This window comes from Myxine glutinosa, chromosome 4 (assembly GCF_964187855.1).
Source record: "Myxine glutinosa chromosome 4, kmMyxGlut1.1, whole genome shotgun sequence".
Lineage (NCBI taxonomy): Eukaryota > Metazoa > Chordata > Myxini > Myxiniformes > Myxinidae > Myxine > Myxine glutinosa.
The window spans coordinates 137,245,643-137,271,683 of NC_136264.1; the positions used below are offsets into that span (position 1 = coordinate 137,245,643).

At 47.0% G+C, this 26,041-nt stretch overlaps 2 protein-coding genes across 2 annotated transcripts in view; one reads left to right on the top strand and one right to left on the bottom strand.

Annotated features, from left to right (window-relative positions):
- The window catches only part of GNB1L (G protein subunit beta 1 like), a 567,228-nt gene extending 554,328 nt beyond the window's left edge, over positions 1-12,900 (bottom strand). Inside the window, exon 1 of the mRNA XM_078776520.1 lies at positions 12,845-12,900. The gene's annotated coding sequence lies outside the window, so the exon portion shown is untranslated. The remainder of the gene's footprint in view (positions 1-12,844) is intronic.
- HDDC3 (HD domain containing 3) overlaps positions 1-24,332 on the top strand; it is a 39,009-nt gene extending 14,677 nt beyond the window's left edge. The window contains exons 3-4 of the mRNA XM_068113578.2: positions 1,116-1,356; positions 23,958-24,332. Coding sequence (XP_067969679.1) covers positions 1,116-1,356; positions 23,958-24,100 — 384 coding nt within the window. The 3' untranslated portion in view covers positions 24,101-24,332. The remainder of the gene's footprint in view (positions 1-1,115; positions 1,357-23,957) is intronic.
- The last annotated feature ends 1,709 nt before the right edge of the window (positions 24,333-26,041 follow it).

The following is a 26,041-nucleotide window of genomic DNA, read 5'->3' on the forward strand; positions in this document are numbered from 1 at the left end:
TCCGGATCTGGATCTTCACCAAAATTGAATCGATTCTTCCTTGTCACACACACAACCTGTCCAATAAGTTTCGTCCAAATCCATCGACAACTTTTTGAGATATCCTCCTATGGATAGTTTTTGGCCCGATCTCCCAATAGTGAAGAATCACTTTAAAAATTCCAGTAGCCGGATCCGAATCCGTATCTTCACCAAGATCTAAGCATTTTGTCCTTGTCACATACGCTGCATCTCTACCAAATTTCGTTCGAATCCGTCCACAACTTTTTGACATATTTTGCTCACAAACAAACAAACGGACAAACAGATAGACAGTGGTGAAAACATAACCTCCATCCACCTTTGGTGGCGCAGGTAACTAGAACGACACTCCACTCGTTAGAGCGCATACCTCCACTAGGCTGAAGACTTTACATTTTGTATCCACTAATAGGCCGGATCTGCATCCGTTCTTTAACCAAAATCTAATCGGCTTGTTCTTATCACCTACCCAATGTCACCATGTTTTGTCATAATCCATCCACAACTTTTTTAAATATCATGCTATGTATCGTTTTTGATCCCATCTCTCCATGGTAAAGAATCACTTGAAAAATTTCTTTTATCATATCCGGATCCAGATCTTCACCAAAATCGAACCAATACATCTTTGTCAAAGAGCCAACGTGTCCACAAAGTTTCATCCGAATCCACCTATAAATTTTTGAGATATTGTGTTATACTGTATATCGTTTTTGGCCCTATCTCTCAATGGTGAAGAATCACTTTTAAAATCTCATATCCGGATCTGGATCTTCAACAAAATCGAAACAATTCGTCCTTGTCAAACATCCAACTTGTACACCAAGTTTCGTCTGCATCCGTCCATAATTTTGTTAGATATCTTGCTCACAGACAAACAGACAGGGGTGAAAACATAACTGCTATCCACCGCATAACCTCTGACCACCACGTAACCTCTGACCACCACATAACCTCTGTCCACCTTCGGTGGCGAAGGTAATAGTGGTAAATGTTTATTCACAATTGCAAAAATCATTATTTCTTTTCACTTGTTCATATTCCAATGAATGTGGAGATTCCCAATAATAATTTCCTTGCTTGTTGCACTGCAGGCTGCTCTTTTGCATGACACAGTAGAGGACACGGCAACGAGCCCCGAGGACCTGGAGGCTGCGTTTGGTGCTAATGTGCGGGCTGTAGTGATGGAGGTGACCGATGACCGAAGCCTATCGCAGGCCCAGCGCAAGGAAGCCAAAGTGAAAGCCGCTCCCAGGATGAGCAACCATGCGAAGTTGGTCGTGTTGGCAGACATGCTGTACAACCTGAGAGACCTGCAGCGTGTGACTCCTGAAGGTTACAGCTTCAAGCCTTTCAAATTATTATTGTGGGAGCGTTTAATGTCGAGTGGAAACAATTGAGGAAGCTTTTGGGATTTGTTTTGTGAAGATTACTCAATCCTGTTCTTGATGGCTTGTAAACAGCGTTGATGTCTGTGAACAACTGCTTCCAAGCTATGCAATGTTCACAGACTGTGCTGCATTGCAGTTTCCACAGCATACCAATCCCTTGTGTATATATAGTCTTCTTCTTTTTTTGTATGCACCACACCTGCTGCTTAGCATCATTTGCTGCGAGGGCAGCTGTGCTGTTGATGCAGTGCCCCCTGTAGGCTAGAACAGGAATTTCAAATTTGTTCAGGGTGCCGGTGATAGCTTGCCTACTCGTCACAATGGACACAATGGAATCTTTAACATCCACCAAGTAGTACTGCCAGACAGGACGAACAGTGTAACATCCATCCAGGGGACGGCACGCATTAATGAACCGCCATGCCTGTGAAAAACATCAAGATGGCAGTTTATAGCTGGGCTAAGATTCGAACCCAGGCCAGACACCTCACAGGTGTGTGCATACGTCGACACTATTCTGCCAGCCCCACTTATAGAGTGCTTTTAATTTAGAAGTAAAATCTCACAAGTACTTTACAAAAGAAATGAGATAAGAAAAGTTAAGATGAAGAAAAAGCAAGTGTACAAAGATGTAATTTTAACAGATATTAAAAAACTAACTTAAAAGGTTTTTATTGTTTGCTCGCATGGTTTTAGACTTTTTTTTTTTTTTTTTTTTTTGTATACTGAATCGAGGCTCGTGAAAGAGCTAACATTTACTTCACAAACAAATCGACCAGACAAACAAAATACACAAAAAGAGGGAGCGGAAGACAAGATGGGGAGAAAAGGGGAAGCACACAAACACAACATCCGAGAGCAGGGAGATGTGTGGAAGGGAGAGGGCCCGGGGGGGAGGAGGCATGGGAAGGGGGGGGGGGAGGGAGACGTATAAAGCACAAGGACACCAAGGACTTCCAGGACAGAAGTTGGTATTTCAAAAAGTGGAATTGGGGTGAAATTAGCGGGGGTAGAAAAGATCAAGGTTTTGGATGGGGGAAGATAAGAGATGGTGGTGAACAGCTGTTTTAAAGACTTGGAGGGTGGAGTGGGATTGAAGAGAGTGAGGGAGTTTGTTTCAGAGGTGGGAGAAAAGAGGAATGAAGGAGTGAAGGTGAGCAGAGAGTCTTGATTTTGGCAGTTTAACCAAAAGAGGGTTGCAGGCAGATCTTGTGCGACCTGTAGGAATATTTGCAGGACAGAGCCCAGAGAGAGCTGGGGGGGGGCAAGGCCAGAGAGGAGTCGGTAGAAGACGGAAAGACCACCAACCTGCCTGCGGTGAGTGAGTGAGAGGCCCTTGGAGTTAGCTTCATCGCGGGAGATTCCAATGATTCTGAATGCTTTGGTTTCAACAGCGCGAAGGCGAGCTAGGTGTGAGGCAGGAGCACCAGCCCAGAGGGGAGAGCAGTATTCCATTGAGCTGCGGATGAAAGCCTTGTCTGTGGTGAGGAACTCAGGTGTGCCAAGGAAGGACTTCGCACGACGGAGGATGCCCAGTCGGCGACTGGCTTTGGAGGCCAGATTTGAAATGTGGTTTTTCCAGGAAAGATCATGGCAGATAGTGAGACCCAAAAGCTCGAGTGACAGAACTTCTTGGAGAGGATTATTCAGAAAGTGGATGGGAGGGTTGTCCAGTCGGTCCTTTCGGAGAGACATCGTAAGAGTGTGAGATTTGTCAGGATTGAAAGACATGTTCCACTTGTTTGCCCAGTCTGTGATTTTGTCAAGGTCTGCAGAGAGTGAGGAGGCTGCAGACTGCCGATCTGAGGGATGAAGAATGGAGCGACAGAGAGTAGAGTCGTCAGCAAAGAGATAGAGAGGATTTTCAAGAGAGTCAGAGAGATCATTGATGAAGACCAGAAAAAGCACAGGGCCCAGAACACTGCCTTGGGGAACTCCAGCCTGAACAGGAAGAGGAGATGAGAGAAACCCATTCAGGGCCACACGTTGACTACGACTAGAGAGGAAGTCCGCCAGCCATGCGTGGAGATTTCCATGGATACCAAAAGAGGAGAGTTTGGTGAGCAGGGCGGGGTGCCAGACCGTATCGAAGGCACGTGATATGTCAAGGGAGACTGCTCTAATTTCCTGTTTGGCATTGAGGACCTCCATCCATTGTTGAGAAAGCAGAAGCAGCATGTCCAGAGTGGAGTGTCCAGGTCTGAAACCAAATTGATGATCAGAGATCAAGCCATTGGAGAAGAGGAAAGATTTCATATCTGAAGCAATGATGGATTCCATGACTTTGCTGATAATTGGGAGAAGGCTGATTGGTCTGTAGTTGCTGGGATCTGTTTTTGCACCTTTTTTGTGCAAAGCGGTGATGTTGGCAGATTTCCAAGCAGATGGAAGATGACCTTGAGCAAAAGAGAGGGTGAAGAGAACAGAGAGAGGGAGTGAAAGAGCGGAAGAACATGATTTTAGGACCCGTGGGCTGATGCCATCAGGTCCAGTTGCAGAATCAGAGTCGAGGGTTGACAGAAAATTTCAGATCTTTCTTTCTCCATTGACTGATGTGGATTTGATTCACATGGCTATTTACTCTACCAACCCATGCTTGGCAAGCGCAGCGAGTATGCCAAACACCCCTCAATAATTGAGGGAGGACTTTGTTCTGCAGTGGGCTGATATTGGCTGAATTATGTTGAGGTTTTTTTTTTTACTGATTAGGCCGTACACATTTCAAAAGATTGCGAGTTCCAGAATTGAGGTGCATATCGGGAGAATGTCAGGTTCCCAAAGGTCCTTGTGCAGGGAACTACCAGGATATTCCCATTATTGGAGTAAAGTGTCAGGATAGCTCAGAGGTAGCATACTCACCTTTGAGCAGTCTACACTTTGTTTGATTCTCTGCCCAACTATAAATGGTCACTGTGGAATTTCACACGTAGCCTTCATAAGTACAAGCCTCGTTGCCATATTCTGTATAAGCTGTAAAGGCTGGAGAAACAAGGAGAAAAAGACATAAAATGTCATAGCCATATTTTAGTAATTTCGTTTTAGTAATTTTGCTCTAGGCAGTTAAAGGCCGCCAGTCGGCCATTTTTGTTTGGATTACAAAACAAAATATTTTGCATATGTCGAGTTGTGGCCAAAAATATTGGCACCCTTGCACTTTTTTCAAATAACTCACAATTTTCTCTAAAAATAAGTGGAAATTGACAAAATTATTTGGTCTCCACTATTCTTTCTTTCACTGTTAATATTAGAGAAACATATGATTCAGAACTTAATATATCCTTTTAAATCAGAAAATGAAAAGAAATGGCATTGACAAAATTATTGACACCCTAGACTTAATATTTGGTAGCACAGCCTTTGGACAAAATAACTGCAGTCATGTGCTTCCTATAGCCATGAATGAGCTTCCTACACCTCTCCACTGGCAGTTTGGTCCACTCTTCTTGTGCAAACTGCTCCTGTTCTCCCAGATTTGAAGGGTGCCTTCTCCCAACTGCTGTTTTCAGATCTTCCCACTCTAGTTGGAAGATTCAGTACCCACTAGATTAGTCCATGAAATGGAGAGGAAACCTATTATTACTGCTAGAGTTTTTCTTATTATTATTCTTCCGCCCTATTTTGCACCTCCGAAAACTTCATAATTAATATTCTCAGCAACCGCTGGTCGGATTGACAGGAAATTTTCCATTAAATGATCGTCTCGGCTCCGATAATTTTTTAATGCTAATTATGACGTCATAGGTCACGTGGTATGGGCGCCATCTTGTAAAACAAATTCAACTTTTCCCCTCTGTATCTCCGAAACGCCTCAATGGAAAAATTTGAGGAATGGCTCATTCTAAAGAACTCTTCAATGGGAACAAAAGGCATGTGTATCGAGTATATTAAAAATGCTAACGTTAAGAGGTTAGAATTCGTCAAACAAAAAATTTTCTCCCCCGAAAATGGGATTTTTTTTCCAGATGCTTAGTTAAAAAAAACTCAGAATGCAAAAATTTTCGAAGCCATACGTCACATGGTTCGGCCGCCATCTTGTTTTTCGTGAAAAAACACAAAAACACCATTTTCTCCGCAACGGCTGAATGGATCGAGGCCAATCTTGGCATGCATATTCGCATACCCATGACGAACAAAAAAGTCATGGAACACGACGTCATCCGACACATGGTTTCAGAGTTATGACGTTTTAAAGCTCAAACTAGAAATGGAATCACCTCCATAATTTGTGGAGATGTCGAGTGGAAACTTTACACAAATGTTCCTCATGGGGGGCTGTTTCAACGTTACTTGAGACGTTTTGATAAGTCACATGGTTTGGCCGCAATAAATAATGGAAGTTAAATTTTAAAAAGCTTGTAACTCTTTAACCACTGCATGTATCGACTTGAATTTTTAATGCAATGTAGCTCTCATCAAGGGGAATAAGTGTACAAAATTTCAAGATGATTGCTTGTACGGTCTTGAAGCTATAAGTCTTTATTGTTGAAAGAAGAAGAAACACCGATTGTCTTTCCAGAACGTGGTCACGATAACGCGATCTCCCGCGGTCATTTGAACCTCAAAAAAAATTATGATTGCAGATTTGTCAATAGATGAGGCATATTAACAAACGAATGAAACAGATTTGCTCAAATTCTGACTATTTTTAACTCGATCGTATTTCACTCAAAGTTGTGAGCGACTGAAGAAGAAGATGTCCATCCAAGACATCATCACTATAACGCGATCTCCCACGATCATTTAAACCTCAAAAAAAATTATAATTGCAGATTTGTCAATAGATGAGGCATATTAACAAACGAATGAAACAGATTTGCTCAAATTCTGACTATTTTTAACTCGATCGTATTTCACTCAAAGTTGTGAGGGACTGAAGAAGAAGATCTCCATTCAAGACATCATCACTATAACGCGATCTCCCACGATCATTTCAACCTCAAAAAAAATTATAATGGCAGATTTGTCAATAGATGAGGCATATTAACAAACGAATGAAACTGATTTGCTCAAATTCTGACTATTTTTAAATCGATCGCATTTCACTCAAAGTGATGACGCACTGAAGAAGAAGAATTCCTTTCAGGACGTGATCATTATCACACGATCTCCCGCGGTCATTTCAACCTCAAATGAAATTCAAATTGCAGATTTATCAATAGGGGAGGCATATTAACAAAGGAATGAAACAGATTTGCTCAAATTCTGATTTTTTAAAAATCGATCGCATTTCACCTAAAGTTTGGGGTACGAAAGAAGAAGAAGAATCGTTTAGCTTCTCAGATAAAATAAATAATTCTGTCTGCAATTTCAGGTTAATTTTCTTTTTAAAATGGCTATTTCTGCAATCAGTGCATGGATTGACACGTGTGGATGTGTGTGTGGGTGTGGGGGGGGGGGGGGGGAGGGATGTGGGTGTGGGGGGGGGGGAGGGATGTGTGTGTGTGTGTGTGTGTGGGGCATGTTAAGGGTGGGGGGGGGGGTGGGTATGTGTGTTTGTGTGGGTGTGGGGGGGGGGGGGGGGAAGGATGTGTGTGTGTGTGTGTGTGGGGGGGGGGGGGTTGGTGTGTGCATGTGTATGTGTGTTAGGGGTGGGGGGGTGGGGGTATGTGTGTTTGTGTGGGTGTGGTGGGGGGGAGGGTGTGTGTGTGTGTGTGTGTGTGTGTGTGTGTGTGTGTGTGGATGTGTGTGTGTGTGGGGGTGGGGGGGGGGGGGGGGTGGATATGCGTGTATGTGGGGGGGGGGGTGTATGTGTGGAGGGGTGTGCATGTGGGGGGGAGGGGGAATATGTGTGTGTGGATGTGTGGAGGGGTGTGCATGTGGGGGGAGGGGTGGGTGTGGGGGTGTTTGTGTGTGTGTGTGTGTGTGTGTGTGTGTGTTTGGATGTGTGTGTGTGTGGGTGGGGGGGGGGGGGATATGTGTGGGTGTGTGTGGGGAGGTGGATATGTGTGTATGTGGGGGGGGGGGAGGGGGGGTTCGTGTGTGCGTGTGGAGGAGGGGGGGTCGGATGTGTGTGTGTGTGTGTGTGTGTGTGTGTGTGTGTGTGTGTGTGTGTGTGTGTGTGTGTGTGTGTTTGGAGGGGTGTGTGTGTTTGGAGGGGTGTGTGTGTTTGGAGGGGTGTGTGTGTGGGGGGAGGGGTGGGGGGGGGTAGGGTGTGGGTGGGGGTAGGGTGTATGTGTGTGTGTGTGTGTGTGTGTGTAGGGGGGATGTGTGTGTGTGTGTTTGTGTGGGGGGGAGGGATGTGTGTGTGTGTGGGGGGGGGGGGGGGGAGGGATGTGTGTGTGTGTGTGTGTGTTTGGAGGGGTGTGCATGTGGGGGGAGGGGTGTGTGTGTGTGGGGAGGGGGGGGGTAGGGGGGATGTGTGTGTGTGTGTGTGTGTGTGTGTGTGTGTGTGTGTGTGTGTGTCGGGGTTGTATCCAAGGGGGTTGTGTCAAAGCATGTCCAATGAAAGTGGGGTTGTATGAAAAGTGGGGTTGCATGAAAAGTGGGGTTGTATGAAAAGTGGGGTTGTATGAAAAGTGGCGTTGTATCAAAAGTGGGGTTGCATGAAAAATGGGGTTGTATCAAAAGTGGGGTTGTATCAAAAGTGGGTGCGAGTAAACCGGTCATCACTGCCAGCAGTTTTAAAGTGGCAGTTCTGGCACGAAAGTTTTTCGTGTGTTAAAATGTTATTTGAAGTCACACATACAAAACAAAATCACTCACTTGCATAGAATTTAACGCTGAATCCGAAAATGTAAGTGAAATTGACCTGTGATATACAAGTGTGAAGAAAATGGGGGAAACGATGTTGTAGTTGAAGGCCTTTATATTGTAAGTGCAAATATTTTTGGGCCTAATTTTTTTTATTTCAACTCCCACATGCCTCAAAATACACTGAAATGTACAGAATTGAACGCTGAATCCGAAAATGTAGGTGAAATTGACCTGTGATATACAGCGGCCAAGAAAATAGCATAAACAACCCGCTTTTCACCTTCCTGAATCATGTGAAATTGACCATGAGTTTGGCTGTGTAATTTCACATGTGAATTACATATCGTGAAACCTTTCATATATGTTATATTACACTATTAGTGTAGTGTACATGTCAAATTATAGCTTTTTTCCACCACAATTTACTGAGACACAGGCGTTGCAACATTGTCAAAAATGGCTATTTTCATGAGTGTTGATGTGACATGTTTTTCGTGTGTCAAATTGTTATTTGGAGTCGCACATACTTGCAAATACACTTCCTCGTATGAAATTCAACGCTGAATCCGAAAATGTATTCGGAATTGACCTGTGATGTACACATGTGCATGGAATGTGTGAACATTTTCACATGAAATTTTTTTTTTTTACTTTTTCAAATAAAACATCATTTTGTAAAGGACATTGATGTGATTACGGAAATGTATTTTTTATTGCAATTACATGTAAATTGACGCAATGAGAGTTAAACAAAGCATGCTGTTTGTGCATTTTCAAACGCCATTTGTGGCTAAATGAAAGGACGGAGGACAAAAGCGACTTCAGATTTAATTTCTACGCCCCCAAATTAATCAAGAAACGGAATTTTGATTCTCTATGTCTTCGGGAAACCATTTTTACATATTTTGAACTAGAGTGGTTCAACTAGAGTGGGAAGAGTGGGTACTGAATCTAGTGGGATGCCTCTGCCAGTGTTTTGTGGTGTGGCATGGTGTGTGTTGGTCCCTTCGTCCTTATACATTATTTATGGCGTGAAGTGCTCTTTTTTTGTGCGGGATCACAAAAATCGATGTGCTTCCATCATGTACGTATGTATGTGTCACTGAAAAACGTTTTTTTTTTTTTAACTTGGAATCTCAAAAACATTCATTTCAACAATGAATGATAGTAGGGACTCGATGTTGTGGTAGGGGGGATGGGGGGGGGGAGGGGGATGGGGAGGGGGAAGGGGAAGGAGGAAGGGGGAAGGGAGATGGGGAAGGGGGATGGGGGGGGGGGAGGGGGATGGGGAGGGGGGCATGCCACACCACAAAACACTGGCAGAGGCATTTTATTCTTTATTGCATCATACGCTACATCCATAAATATATACCCATCCAAAGGGTGTTCAATGGGATTTAGATCTGGACTCATTGCTGGCCACTTCAGAACAGCCCAGCATTTTGTCTTGAACCATTCCAGGGTGCTTTTTGAAGTGTGTTTGGGGTCATTGTCATGCTGCAAGACCCATGGACTTCGACAGAGACCCAGCTTTCTGACACTGGGTTGAACATTGCGCTCCAGAATGCCTTGGTAATCTCATGATTTAATGATGCCATGCCCACATTCAAAGCACCCAGTGCCAGAGGCAGCACAGCAACCCATAAACATCACTGAACCTCCTCCATGTTTGACTGTAGGGAAGGTGCTCTTTTCTTTGAAGGCTTCATTTTGTTTTCTGTAAACATAGAGATGATGTGCTTTACCAAAAAGCTCGAATTTGGTTTCATCTGTGCACAGGACATTCTCCCAGAAGGTTTTTGGCTTGTTCATGTGTTTTTGGAAAACTCCAGTCGGGCTTTCTTATGTCTCTCAGCAGTGGGGTCCTCCTGGGTCTCCTACCATAGAACCCCCTTTCATTGAGTTGGCGACGGATGGTGAGAGTTCAAACTGTCGTACCTTGTGTCTGAAGGGCAGCTTAGCTTGAATCTGTTTGGCAGTTGATCGAGGTGCTTTCTCCACCATTCGAACAATCTTTTGCTGCAATCTTCGATCATGTTTTCTTTTCCGGCCATGTCCAGGGAGGTTAGCTACAGTGCCATGGGCCTTAAACTTCCTGATAGCATTGCGTACGGTGGACACAGGAACATCAAGGTCTCTGGAGATGGACTTGTAGCCTTGAGATTGTCTATGCTTAGCTACAATCTTGTGTCTGACCTCCTCAGATAATTCTCTGGTTTTGTTTCTTTTCTTCATGCTCATTGTGGTACACATAGTGACACAAAACAGCAGAATGACTCCTTTTCTCTATTCAAACTGGTTGAATGAGTGATTTTAAAATATATTGCAGGCACCTGCAACTCACCATACATGATTACAATTCCAAAGTAAAGGAGAATCACCTGCTTGAAATCTAGTTATTTCTAACAACTTCTAAAAGGTGCCACTAATATTGTCCTGTCCGTGGCCGATGAAGACCCGCCACATATGAATAGCAGAAACAAGCTTTAACTCCGAGGCGGACTTCGAACGTGGCTGAATTATCTGTTTGTGCGCACGGTCAAAGCCCGAAGCCTTACCTGGTCTGGAACACACCTGGGTAGTCCAAAAACCACAGACACAGAAACCCGACACCATTGAAAATGCAACACAAATCAATCTATTAAAATGAAGCAGGGAATAAAAAAAAAATGAACGTTGTGGTAAAACTACCAGCTAAACAAGATGTCTCCATCAGACTCATATACAAACAAGGGAGAAAGATAAATTAAAATAACTTCCTTTACTGTAGGTGGAAATTGACAAGACCCTCAACTCTTGCCCCAAAGTGCGTCGAGGGGGTGTTGGTCGTTGCTGCGGGTGTCGCCGCTTGTGCGGGACACGCCCCGATAATGGTGCCAAAGCCGCGTGTCAGAAAACACCCAGGCACGAGCAGGCACTTAACCAGCCCTTCTTCGCTTCCACCGCCAAGCGCAACGCAGCCCCAGCTCCCCTGAAAGACACCACAGTCCAACAACACCCCCGTCGTCCAATGTTGCAAAAAACTCCACAATGCTCCGAAGGTTCTCTGCACGGGCGCGCACGAGAGGAGCAACCGTCCGCCATGCAGCCAGAACCAGAAGAGAGAGAGAGACAAAGATGGCGAGACGGCGTATTCTTCCCTTCAGCTCTTGAATGTTCCACCGCTGACGTCACACACTGTCCAATCATCGATCTCTCTTCATCTCTCCATGGCTTCTTAACCAGTCACAAAGCTCGGGGCGTGGCCTCCTCATTACGAGTCATCGGGGGGTGGAGTCTAATCTCTTTTCGGATGACGTTAGGGTTTACTTGCCGATTGGCAAATGTGCTGGATCTGTCGGACCTTGCGGCGTTGTGAGCGTATGAGTCCATTGCCTGGCCGACTGAGTTTTATAAGAACATTAGGGAAAAATCACAGGGAGGCCAGCACATACAGGGGAATTTAACCTTATAGATAGCATAACTCCACTCCGTGTTGAGGCACCTAAACACTTCACCAGACATTCGACCCGACTTAGATACATTGAGATGGCTTCTTACTCTTCGCGGCACTCGGAGCATGCTAATTTATACGATTCTGACTTTCCTAAGGTATTTCATTGTTTACCCCCACAAACGTAACAATATTGTCCGGGCCATTTAAGGATTTCTGTGTGGAATAAGCTAAGAGTTAGTAATTTTTCAGCTTTTTTTGTTTTGCTCCACTGCAACCCAAAGAAATACATATGTGGATACCAAAATTTTTTTTTAATTTCAACAGTTTTCTGGAAGAAATAGTGCATTATTTGAAAAACGTGCAAGGGTGCCGATATTTTTGGCCACGACTGTATACTTTGATATATTGCCTTTTGCCAAGTTTGAACAAAATTGGCCCATGTATGTTAGAGAAATGAGTGGGGACACGTTTAAGTAACAAAATGGCTGCCAGTCAGCAGTATTGAATCTGATCTCAATAACAAATAACGTGCATATGTAAGCCATCATTCATTATCGGTGTGCCGTGTTTGAACAAGATCGGTAAATGCATCTCCGAGAAATGGTTGAGGACATGTTCTATACCGGTTTTTTTGAAAGATTAAATGGCCTCCAGTCTATCATTCAGCCATCTTTAATCAAATTGCAAAATAAAGTGAGGAGCATGTGTATGCCATCATGTGCTGTGCTTGTGCCAAGTTTGAAAAAAATCGGTCCATGTATGTCCGAGAAATGGTTGGGGAACACGTTTAAGTAACAAAATGGCCACCAGTCGGCCATATTGGATCTGCTCTCAAAAGCAAATGACGTGCATATGTAAGCCATTCATCATTCATCTGTGTGCCAAGTTTGAATAAGATTGGTAAATGCATGTTCAAGAAATGGTGGAGGATGTGTTCAACTTTGGGTTTTCACCCCTCAGCCCAATGGGCTAAGGGGTATTGTCATCGGGGATGTCGTCAGGGATGTTGTCCGGGCGGGCGGTGCGGGCGTCCGTCAACTTCTGGTTTCTGTCAATTTCAAGGAGAACGGCTTGTCCGATTAAAGCCATTTTTGCAGTGTGTGTTGGGGTTGAGTAGAGGAAGGTGCCTTTCCAAAATGGGCACGCCGCGATTTTCATTATATGGCCGCCACAGCTTCCTTTCACCATGCATGGGCTGAGGGGTTATGCCCGCTTTGGGGTGCTATTTATTTACAACTAAAATGGTCGCTAGTCGGCCATCTCTGATCTCATCGTGAAACAAATTGATGTGCATATATATACCATTGTAGCGGCTGCCGCTGGGTTTTCACAATCGCCTTGCACCTATCAAGGACGCGGAGTGATCACCATGCCGGGCTCGTCCAGGACGCCCGGGCAGGCCCGCGCTCAACTTGCCAGGCCTCGGTCGGGACGCCCGGGCATGCCCGGGCAGGCTCGCCCTCAACTTGCCAGGCCGCAGCCAGGACGCTGGGCCACGCCCCCTGGCGCCGGGCCTGGGCAAACGCTCCGGGATAATTGGTATATATATTGCTGCCCGATAAACGGGTTTTCAGAGTGCCTGAGTGTTTGATTTGATTAAAGCAACTCGGATGAATTCCAGCTTTTTGTCGCGTCCATTCTTCCGATCGACGTGGGAGCCCCAGCTCCTTCATTGGTGACCTATCGACATGGACACGGCAGTCGCCCTTAAACTGCCTACCTTCTGGGAGGCTCACGCGGCGGTTTGGTTCGCACAGGCGGAGTCCCTGTTCGCCCTGCGAGGCATCACGGCTGACGACACCCGCTTCCACCATGTGGTAGCTGCGCTCGGTTCGGCTACCGCGGCCCGCGCCCTGAGCCTCCTCGAGAGCCCGCCAGCCGCTGACAAATACGGCGCGATTAAGAAGCTTCTCCTCGATGCTTTCGCCCTCCCATCGGCGGAACGCGCACGGCGCCTGCTCGAACTGCCTGAGCTCGGCGACACGCGCCCTTCCGAGCGAATGGACTACATGCTTTCACTGCTCGGCGAGCACTCTCCGGCATTCCTGTTCCGGGAGCTGTTCCTCCGTCAGCTGCCTAACCCAGTACGCCTCGCCCTGGCAAGCACGACGATCACAGATCCCCGGGCCCTTGCCAGAGAAGCCGACAAGATCTCCGCCGCAGGACAGCGCATCGCAGCGGCGACATGGGACCCACCACCGTCCGACGCAACACCCATGGCGCCCGAGCACCCGGCACGGTCGACGGCCGAACTGCCGACGCAATTGGCGGCCGCTACACCGAGCCGACCACCTCCAGCACGACGACCGGGGCCTCCACCTGACCAAGCGTGGTGTTACTATCATGCCAGGTTCGGACAGAAGGCCCGGACATGCCGACCCCCGTGCACCTTCGGCAGGCCGGGAAACGGCCGGGCCGGCGTTCATTACCAGCCATGAGCGCCGGCCACACGGGCAACTTACTGTTCATCACGGATAAAGCGTCCGGACGGCGTTTCCTGTGCGACACCGGCGCCCAACTGAGCGTCATACCCGCCTCTGACCAGGACAGGCAATCCGCGGTTTGCGGCCCCTCCTTGGTTGCGGCCAACGGATCGACCATCCGCACCTTCGGCCCGCGCAACGTCACCCTCTGCTTCGGCGGCCAACGCTTTGCTTGGACGTTTGTAACCGCAAATGTGCCCATGGCTCTGCTAGGCGCCGACTTCCTCTGCGCACACGGACTGCTGGTGGACGTCCAACGGCGTCGTTTAATCAACGCTGAAACCTTCAGCTCCCTGGTATGCACATTGAGCAGCTCCGCGCCGACCGAGCTGGCATGCACCGTCCCGGCGGCGAACGAGTTTGCTCGCCTGCTCACGGAGTTCCCGGCCCTCACGCGGCCGACGTTTTCGGCCGTCGCAGTACGGCATGGGATCGAGCACCACATACCAACCACGGGCCCGCCGGTCTACGCCAGGGCCCGCCGCCTCGACCCAGCCAAGCTCGCCGTAGCGAAGGCCGAATTCGACGCGTTGGAGCACCTCGGCATCGTGCGGCGCTCCGATAGCGCGTGGGCCTCGCCACTGCACATCGTGCCAAAGCCGGGGGGTGGATGGCGCCCGTGTGGCGACTACCGCCGTCTCAATGACGCTACCACCCCTGACAGGTACCCGATCCCGCATATCCAAGACTTCTCCGCCCGTCTGGCGGGACGGGTCATTTTTTCGAAAATTGATCTCATACGGGGATATCACCAGGTACCTGTCAGGGCGGCCGACGTCCCTAAAACGGCAGTCATCACGCCGTTCGGCTTATTCGAATTCTTGCGGATGCCGTTTGGTCTCAAGAACGCGGCTCAGGCGTTCCAGCGCTTGATGGACGGCGTGCTGCGTGACCTGCCGTTCCTTTTCATTTACCTGGACGACATCCTCGTCGCCAGCACGTCCCGGGCCGAGCACCTCCTCCACATCCGAACACTGTTCGGGCGCCTCAGCGAGCACGGCCTCATCGTCAACCCGGCCAAATGCCACTTCGGCACGACGGCCGTTGATTTTTTGGGCCACCACATCACCAAGAACGGGGCCGTGCCGCTGCCAACCAAGGTCGAGGCCATCACCACGTTCCCGCGTCCCCGCACCATAAAGGCCCTGCAGGAATTCCTGGGAATGGTGAATTTTTATCACCGCTTCGTGCCCCGCGCTGCTCAACTCATGCGGCCCCTCTACGAAGCCCTCCGGGGCAAGCCGGCCAAGCACGACATCGCCTGGTCCGCAGCAATGGACGCGGCCTTCCAACGCTCAAAGCGGGCCCTCGCCGACGCAACACTGCTCGCTCACCCGGTGCTCAACGCTCCCATCGCCCTCACCACGGATGCCTCCGACTACGCGGTGGGCGCCGTACATGAGCAATGGGTGAACGGGGTTTGGCAGCCACTCGCTTTTTTCAGCCGGCAGCTCCGGCCGAACGAGCTCAAATACAGCACGTTTGACCGGGAGCTCCTCGGTCTACACCTGGCCGTCCGCCATTTCCGCCACCTCCTGGAGGGCCGACCTTTCACGGCGTTCGTCGACCACAAGCCGTTGGTTTACGCCATGGCCAAGGTCACGGAGCCATGGTCGGCCCGCCAACAGCGCCACCTCTCCGCCGTGTCGGAGTTTACCACGGACATCCGGCACGTCGCCGGCAAAAACAACGCCGTGGCCGACTGTCTTTCCCGGGCCAGCGCGAACGCGGTCCACCTGGGCGTGGATTTTGCGCTTATGGCGGCGGACCAAACCACCGACACCACGGTGCAAGCCCTCCGGGCGGCGGACACGGGCCTCCGCCTGGCCGACATCCCCTGCGCGGACACTGTCCTGCTCTGCGACGTCTCCCAAGGCCAGCCTCGCCCCATCGTGCCCGTCACCTGGCAACGCCGCATCTTCGCCTCCCTCCACGGCCTTTCCCACCCGGGCCGGAAAGCTTCCCAGAAGCTGGTGTCGGCGCATTTCGTCTGGCACGGCCTTCGTCGGGACATCCGCGATTGGACCAGCACCTGCACGGCCTTCCAACGGGCCAAGGTCCACCGACACACCCAGGCCCCGCTGGCACCTTTCACCGTGCCCGAACGACGTTTCGACCACGTCAACGTGGATCTGGTGGGCCCCCTCCCCCCGTCACGGGGGTTCACACACCTGCTCACCATGGTGGACAGGACCACCAGGTGGCCGGAGGCCGTTCCCCTCGTCTCCACCACCACCGCCGACGTGGCGCAGGCTTTCATCGCCACCTGGGTCGCCCGCTTCGGCGCACCGGCGGACATCTCGTCAGACCGCGGACCACAGTTCACCTCCGAGCTGTGGGGCGCGGTCGCCCGCAACTTGGGGGTCAAGCTCCACCGTACTACGGCCTACCACCCCCAAGCAAACGGGTTGTGCGAGCGATTCCACCGCTCCATGAAGGCCGCGCTCATGGCCGGCCTTCAAGACGGCGGTTGGGCCGACCGGCTGCCGTGGGTCCTTTTGGGCCTTCGCACGGCCCCCAAGGAGGACCTCCAGGCATCCACCGCCGAGCTTGTCTATGGCCAGGCGCTACGCGTCCTGGGCGAATTCGTGCCCGACGCTACCAGTCCCTGGTCCGCAGCTCACCAGCGCTCGGACCTCCAGGAGGCCGCCCGACGGTTAGCCCCCGTGCCAACATCCCGCCACGGTGACCCCCAGTCCTACGTCCCCCCAGCACTCCGCACAGCGGAGTATGTTTTTGTGCGTCACGACGCACATCGGTGGCCACTCCAGCCGCCGTACGACGGGCCCTTCCGGGTGCTGCGACGGGACGACAAGTCGTTCGTCATCGACATCGGCGGCAGGTCGGACCGGATTGCGGTGGACCGCCTCAAGCCGGCGCACGTGGACGTCGACCACCCACCACGGGTGGCCCTTCCGCCACGGCGAGGCCACCCCCCGTCCACGGTGCCCCCCACTCGACCGCCCACCACCTCACCGGACCCCCTCCCACGACCCGCCAGGGGTCGCTTCGGCCGGGTCATCAGGACCCCCCTCAAATTGACCCTGCCGGTGCAAGTCGATTCTGGGGGGACGTGTGTAGCGGCTGCCGCTGGGTTTTCACAATCGCCTTGCACCTATCAAGGACGTGGAGCGATCACCATGCCGGGCTCGTCCAGGACGCCCGGGCAGGCCCGCGCTCAACTTGCCAGGCCTCGGTCGGGACGCCCGGGCAGGCTCGCCCTCAACTTGCCAGGCCGCAGCCAGGACGCTGGGCCACGCCCCCTGGCGCCGGGCCTGGGCAAACGCTCCGGGATAATTGGTATATATATTGCTGCCCGATAAACGGGTTTTCAGAGTGCCTGAGTGTTTGATTTGATTAAAGCAACTCGGATGAATTCCAGCTTTTTGTCGCGTCCATTCTTCCGATCGACGTGGGAGCCCCAGCTCCTTCACCATCATGTGTTATATTTGTGCCAAATATGAACAACATCGGTGCATACATTTCCGAGTTATGGTTACGGACAGATGGTCGAGACCCAATCCATAAGCCCCTGTTTCGGATTAAGTCCAGCGGGGTTAATAAACAGTTAAGCTGCCTTAGCATTAAGTTGCAGTAATCCAAATGTGATATTATGAGAGCATGTACCAAAGTTTCAATTGTCCTCTGATTTAATTACAGTATGGCAGATTTGGGCAATATGTGTCAGATGGATGAAAATGTATATTAATGATATTATCAATATACATAATGCACGAAAGGTTTTCTTGGAACACCTGCACATACCTCTCGGCTATTCTGCGAGGTGGTACATACATTTGAAATGATGAAAGTAGAGATCAGTGGTGATCTTTAAGCTTTTTTTACTATCTGTGTTTGAAGCTTGTGAATAACAGAATTAGGGCCAAGAACCAGCATATCATTCCCAACAGCATTGAGTTTCAGAAGGCTCATGTACATCCATGTTTGAATTTCAGAGAGACGGGAATTAAGGGTTGTAGAAGAGAGCATGTCATGATGTTTGAAGGACAGGTAGATATGAGTATCATTAAAATAGAAATGAGAGATGATATTGAAATTTCACAAAATTGCACCAAATGGATTCAGACAGAGACAAAACAACAGTGGACCAGGAGGATTGACAGGATTGCCTAGAGATATGCACATTCTAGGCTAAGCTGCCTATCCTGGGTTTCAGTCCTGATCCAGCTATAAACTGTCATGCTGGTGTTTCGCAGGCAGGGTGATTCATCAATGTGTGTGCTGTCCTTCAGATGGACGTTAAACGGACAGTCCGTCTTCCAGAATTCGTTGGTGGCCCTTAAAGATCCCATGGTGTCCTTCATGAAGAGTGGGTGAGCTGTCGCCGGCACCATGGCCAAATTCCAAATTCCAGCCCTAGCCAGCAGAGGACATTGCCTCAGCGGCACAGCCGTGCCCTCAACCAATGATGCTACCCCGCAGCCTTGTGCTGCATACAAACAAAGAAGAAGTGGACCAGGAACATAATTCAAAGTGCACTTGCGACTTCATGATGTCTCATCCGTCAGGGCTGGTGGCTTTTTGAAGATTTGCAAGTCAGGTCAGTCTTTTGGGACTGCTACTTATAACATGTAACTCAGTGCTATTTGATGCATGGTCGAGTTGTTGGCGACCAAACTGACACTCCTCACTGGCAAGGCAATGAGGAGGGTGATTGTGACACCCTGCCAGGACTTACAATGACACCTGCCAAAGGGTGGATAAGCTTCCTTCAGGAGCCAACGGCCATCCAGTAAGGAGTTGGTGTCTCCTAGAAACACCCATCCAGTTGGACCAGTTTGTTGCAACTCAGGTAGCCGAGAGTGGTAGTGAAACCTTTGATGGAGCAAATGCCATTAAAGGTGGATGAGCTAGTATTAGCCAACGGCAACCACAAAACAACACCCATGGGGAAGATGGTGGGTACGCATTGTCGCGAAGCCGTGGAAGGCATGAATCTCGTCCTGTTGATGATACTGTAGTCCAATTCTTCCCCAACCACTTTTGTACCATAATGGGTTCTAACAATATGAAGGGAGTATTTCAACATCGCCGCTTGCGGATACTTCTTTCTAATGTTAGAGGTCTTCGGCCAAATATTGGAGCGTTTGCTCATAGCGCCAAGCGAAGTAAAGCCGACATTACTGTTGCGACTGAATCACTGTTAAATTATACTGTGACTGATTATTATGTGTCTCTCAGTGGATATTAGGAGCCACCTATAAGACAAGATCCCACTGATGATTGTAGTGGAATTACTATTTGATTTTACAATACTAGGACGTGCCCGTACGTGGGTGCCCGTTCCTTGGTGCGGCCCAGCATCTAGTCGAGACCCAGTCACCCAGGCCGATCACCCATTCCGACCCCAAATTCCTCATCGACGATAACTAAACAATATATTATATGAATCGCACCGTACATACCTCCTTCTAGATCTTGTTCTTGTCTTGATATACTCACTCAGGCTCACTCTATCACGACTGAGTCCTCCCAGCTCCTCCAAATGGCGCCCGCTACGCCTCGAATTCACATCGGCCACGCCTACGCAACAACGTGTTCTGTGATTGGCTGGCCTACCCCGCAACCTGTTCTGTGATTAGTTTGGTAAATAAATCGCCATAGCTCGGTAACTACTTCTCCGATTAATATGAAACCTTGAAAAGGCACATCCTCAGGTCCCCAGCAATATACCTGGCAAGTTTCAAGTATATCGGACCCGTGGTTGTCGAGAAACAGCGGTCACAGACAAACAAACACACAGACACACACACAGAGATTACTGGAATTATAGATAGATACACCAGGTTCAACATCATCAAAACCTGGAACCTCCTGATCTGAAATCATCTGGTGCACTGTGAAGACACACGCAGGGTGCCTACTGATTGGCGCTCTGTATCGCCCTGTTGGTTTGATAACCTGGATTCTGTCATCCAAACCACTGATTCAGATCATGTGATGATTCTCCGTAATTTCAATGTACGTCATCAGGAGTGGTGCGGTAGCAAGTCCCCAACTGATCAGATCGTCTGACTGCTGGACTGACCAAACCCTGTGATTGGTGGTGGGACGAGAAGAGGATATAAGGGAAAGGCCGACATTCTAATATCCAAATTTTTCAGAAGGATGGCCAGACCTTCGCTACCTCTTGGGGGAAAGCAGATATCCTCTGTGATAATTTTGTATTGAAGTTTACAATTGATTACCCTGAAAATGGCCCTCCTGATCTCACAGTTTGCATCGACAATCACCTGGAAACTGTGAAGTTCCGACCTCGTGACACTTGATGGATTTTGCAGCAGCGAGAATAAATGAGGCATCTGCACATGATGGAATTGGAAATAGAGTTCTCAAAGTGTGCGCAGCAGTCTTTGCCTCACCTCTTGCCAAACTGTCCCATTTCTGCTTTATCTGTGGCCCCTTCCTTTCCTCCTGTAAGATAGCCAATGTAGTGCCAGTCAATAAGAAGAACTCGTGCCCTGTCCCAGACAGTTACAGGCCAATTAGTCTCCTAAGCTGCATTAGCAAGGTTATGAAGAGATTTATCAGTACTGCACTGAGGAAACATATGAGGTATACAGGATCTTGTTTATCCCATGTACCCCGCCCCAGCCCTCTCTCTTCCACATATCTCCTGATGTCCTTGTTCCCTACTGGTGATGTGCTTCTCTTTCTACCCCCCCCCCCCCCCCCTCTTGTCTCCCACTTCCTTTATTATATGTTATATGTGTTAGCTCTTATATGAGCCTCGACTGAGCATACAAAAAAAAATCAACGTATGGTAATATACAGTCACGTGAAAAAGTAAGTACACCCCATGTAAAGTTTTGACTTTTTCAACATATTTCAACATACAGCTATTTGATATTCATTTCAAATATATTGATAGATAAAGGTGATATAATATAACAAATCTCACGAAACATTTACATTTTGTAGTACATTGTATCTATCTATAATTCCAGTAATCTCTGTGTGAATGTCTGTGTGTCTGTGTGTTTGTCTGTGACCGCTGTTTCTCGACAACCACGGGTCCGATATACTTGAAACTTGCCAGGTATATTGCTGGGGACCCGAGGATGTGCCTTTTCAAGGTTTCATATTAATCGGAGAAGTAGTTACCGAGCTATGTCCAAAAAACGATTCAACCAATCAGAGAGCAGCGAGTTATCACGTGTGCCGAACGTGGCGAACAGACTCTGCCTCGGACGGCACATTTGAGAGCGTATTCATTTATTTCACGTTGGCAAACTATGTTGCCGCTATGTTGGCGTTAAACTATGTTTTAAAACTAATTAAAACTAATTTGCGATTCTTTCGCTTTCCTGCGCGTTTGTGCACGCTATGGCGATTTCTTTACCAAACTCCGCAAGCCGTTCGCTTTGGACCAAACCATTTCATGTAAATAGAGGGGGGGGATTGTCACCGTACTCGCAAGCCGTTCGCTTTGGACCAAACCATTTCATGTAAATAGAGGGGGGGGGGGGGGGATTGTCACCGTACTCGCAAGCCGTTCGCTTTGGACCAAACCATTTCATGTAAATAGAGGGGGGGGATTGTCACCGTACTCGCAAGCCGTTCGCTTTGGCTTTGCGAATGGACCCAACCATTTCATGTAAATAGAGGGGGAGGATATAATTTTAGATATATATATAGTACGGGCATGCCCTAGTAATTTAAATAAACATAAATTCAAATTTCGCATGTGGAAAGTGTAAGTACACCCTTGGCTCTAATAGGTGGTATTGCCCCCTTTGGCAGAAACAACCTCAAGTAGGCGTTTCTTATAACTGTCTACCAGTCTCTGACATCGACTGGGAGAAATTTTTGCCCACTCCTCCATACAGAATTCTTTCAGCTGTGCGATGTTTGAGGGGTTTCTTGCATGCACAGCTCGTTTCAAATCCCCCCCACAACATCTCCATGGGATTTAGATCCAGGCTTTGACTTGTCCATTCCAGAACCCTCCATTTCTTTCTTTTCATCCATTCCTTGGTGGATTTACTGGTATGTTTAGGGTCATTGTCATGTTGCAACGTCCACCTTAGGTTGAGCTTCAACTTTCCGACAGATGGCCTCACATTATCCTCAAGCACCCTCTGGTACAATGAAGAATTCACATATGATGGTGAGCTGCCCAGGCCCTGATGCAGCAAAGCTGCCACAAAACCATAATATTTCCACCACCATGCTTTACAGTTGGTATCAGGTTCTTGTGGTCAAATGCTCTTTGGTTTTCGCCAAACATGTCTTCTGGCACTGTGGCCAAATAGCTCTACCTTTGACTCATCTGTCCAGAGCACATTGTTCCAGAAGTGCTGGTCTTTGCCGAGGTGTTCATTGGCAAACTTTAGTCTTGCCCTGATGTTCTTTCTGGACAGGAAAGGTTTACTCCTGGCACACTTCCCATGTAGATCAAATTTGTGCAGCCTCTTTCTAATGGTAGACTTGTGCACTTTGACATCAACAGTGGTAAGAGCTACCTGTAGGTCACGTGATGACATTCTGGGGTTCTTGGAGACTTCTCTCAGCATCTTGCGGTCTGCTCTCGGGCTGAACTTGCTGGGGCGGCCTGGCCTGAACAAGTTGGTAGTTGTTTGGAATCTTCTCCACTTGTAGATGATCTTCCGGACAGTCGAATGATTGATTTCAAATTGTTTGGAGATCTTTTTAAATCCCTTCCCAGACTCGTAGGCATCTATAACCTTCTTTCTGAAGGCCTCAGAGAGCTCTTTAGATCCAGGCATGGTGACGCCGCACACTTCAACAACAAAGAGCAAACCAAACTAAATGTCTGAGGTTTAAATAAGACAGGTTCCTCCAAGATCCTCTCTAACGATGTTCTAATCATTTGCACCTGAGCTGGTGCACCTGATTCTAATTTTAGGTATTTGAAGCCGTGATAAATATAGGGGTGTACTTACTTTTTCCACATGCGGAATTTGCATTTATGTCTATTTAAATTATACAATGGACTACAAAATGTAAATGTTTCATGATATTTGTTATATTTTATCACCTTTATCTATCAATATTGTTGAAATGAAGATCAAATAGCTGTATGTTGAAATATGTTGAAAAAGTCTAAACTTTACATGGGGTGTACTTATGTTTTCACGTGACTGTAAGGCATATGCTTTAGCATGATTATGTGTCGTAGACCTTGGCCATTTTGAAGGTCAGGTAATTTACAACTGACTGAAATTTGTTGTATTTTCTAATTGGCCACGTTATTTTGAGAGAATGCAAATCGGTGGTCAACCAAGGACACATATTGTGAATTTTAAGGAATTGAGTGAGGATTGGAGCAAATTGATCAAGATAAGTTAAAAGTGTTTGTAAATTGAGACCAGTTTTTGTTGTGGATTGTCAAGGTGTGTATAAACAGGATTAAATCGTAATTTCATGCTTAAGTGTTGAATATGCTCATCTGTATGATAGCCTGTCTGGCTGTCTGTCTTTGTGTCACCATTTTCCTCAGAGATGGCCAAACAGATCTTAGTCAAATTTTATAAACTTTTGGGGGAAAACATGTGTTCAAAAAAAACTTTTTTGAAAATTTTGAATAAACAGATTTTGTATTTTTGTATTTTTAAAAATTGCTCTATAGTGCCCAGCCTTTATATCTACGTGAAAGGTAATATTAAATGATCCCCAACCCCTTTCCTTAGTGGGTATAGGGAAGTGTTTAGCCGCCCCCGCCACCCCCCAAAAAACAAAAAAACATTTTGATTTCTTCAAAATGCCAACACGATTATAAATATCAGCGGGCAACTGTGGGTACCCTTGCTCGTACGTCATAAGATGTTATGGAGGCGTGGGATCCAGTAAAGGAAAGATCAAATGTAATTTCACGTTAAAATATACAACACTGTAATGTTTTTTTAATCGAAATGACTGACATCCTATTTCTTTCTTTTTTTTTCTTAGGATGGAGTGACGAACGGGTTCAGAAATACTTTGAATGGTCATCCCGTGTGGTCCAAGGCTTACGAGGCACCAATGTAGAGTTGGAAAAAAGACTCGATGAGTTATTTGCACAACACAGCTGCCCAGCTTCGTTGCCTGATTGATACCAAGATGCAATGATCTCTTTGAACATGAAAGATAACTTTCTCAGGGATTGGCCAGCATTATATACATGCATCAACATTTTCCTTTGTTGACATCAGAAAATATATATATTTGTTTGGCACATCTCTTGTCTGAGAAATCAACTTGTGCAAAGTTTGTTTAGACGCACTGTATATGATAAACTGTATTGCCCTACTTGGGTAAAGTTAATAAAACTGCCATTCAAGAGAATTTGTAGTCGTGTGAACATAATGCGAGGCTGTAAATGAAATCTTATAAAATGGCGATGTTTTTGTACACTGCTCCTTTCCTATGCCAACTCCAGGCGCTGCATAACGTCATTGCCGGGCACCGAAGGTGGCTCGGCAATGACGCAGGCTGAAAGGGAGTACTCAGTTTTCACTCTGGTTGTTGTACACCGCACCTTTTCCAATGCCATCTCCAGGCGCTGCATAACGTCATTGCCGGGCACCGAAGGGGGCTCGGCAATGATGCAGGCTGAAAGGGAGTACTCAGTTTTCACTCTGGTTGTTGTACACCGCACCTTTCCTACGCCATCTCCAGGCGCTGCATAACGTCATTGCCGGGCACCAAATGGGGCTCAGCAGTGTCGCACGCTAAAAGGGAGTACTCAGTTTTCACTCTGGTTGGTTGTTTGTTTTCTTGCTTTCTTTCTTGTTTTCTTGGTTGGCCGGGTGATATCTCAGCCATCCTTTGAGCTAGGAAGCTGAAATTTCGGCACAATAGTGAGCAAGTCCTTTGTCAAAAAAACATTTTTTGTTTTTTGATTAATCAATTAATTGAAGAGTTATTTAATTATTAGCGATTAATTAAGTACTTATTTAATTAATTACATTTCCTTTCTCTTCTGACCATTAACTCAGACACCTTTTGAGTTAGGAAGCTGATATTTGGACATGCCAATGACCAGGTGATTTGGCTGCAAAGGCTATTTTTTATTTATTAATTAATCAATTAATCGATTAATTATTTAATTATTCGATTAATGACAAAAAATTTGTTTTTTGGAAGTTACAGATTCTGATGAAATGGTGGTGGTTTATGTGTTCTATGACCGAATTGATTAATAATTTGATTTTTTAATGATTACTATTTATTTATTTTCATTATTAATCATTTATTTATTTTATTTCTCATTTGGCCAATATCTCAGGCACCTTTTGAGCTAGGAAGCTAATATTTGGACATGACAGTGACCAAGTGATGTGGCTATCAAGGATATTTTTGATTTATTGATTAATCATTTAATCGATTAATTATTTATTGATTAATCAATTAATTATTTATTTTTTATTAATGACTTATTCAATTAAATTTCTAAAAGATACATCTTCGGATGAAGCACTAGTGGTTTAGTTATGCTATTAGCCAATTGATTAAGAAAATATTTTGTGATAATCTTTTATTGATTTTAATTATACAATTAATCAATCAATTATTGTACACCTCTCCCTCCCAATGCAGTCTCTATGAGCTGCACTGAGGTATTGCCGTGCGCCGAATGCGCCCCGGCAATGCCGCGCTGGAGGATATTTAATTATTTGGCATGGGGGCGGTGTACTTTGAATGTATCTGTACTTGTTTTCTTGTTTGTTTGTTTTCTTGGTTGTCCGGGCAATACCTCGGCCATCCTTTGAGCTAAGAAGCTGAAATTTCGGCACAATAGTGAGCAAGTACTTTTTCAAAAAGAGTATTTTTTGTTTTTTGATTAATCAATTAATTGATGAGTTATTTAATTATTAGCGATTAATTAAGTACTTACACATTTCCTTTCTCTTCTGGCCATTATCTCAGGCACCTTTTGAGTTAGGAAGCTGATATTTGGACATTCCAATGACCAAGTGATTGGCTGTAAAATATATTTTTGATTTTTTGATTAATCAATTTATTGATTATTTATTTAATTATTCTCAAATAAT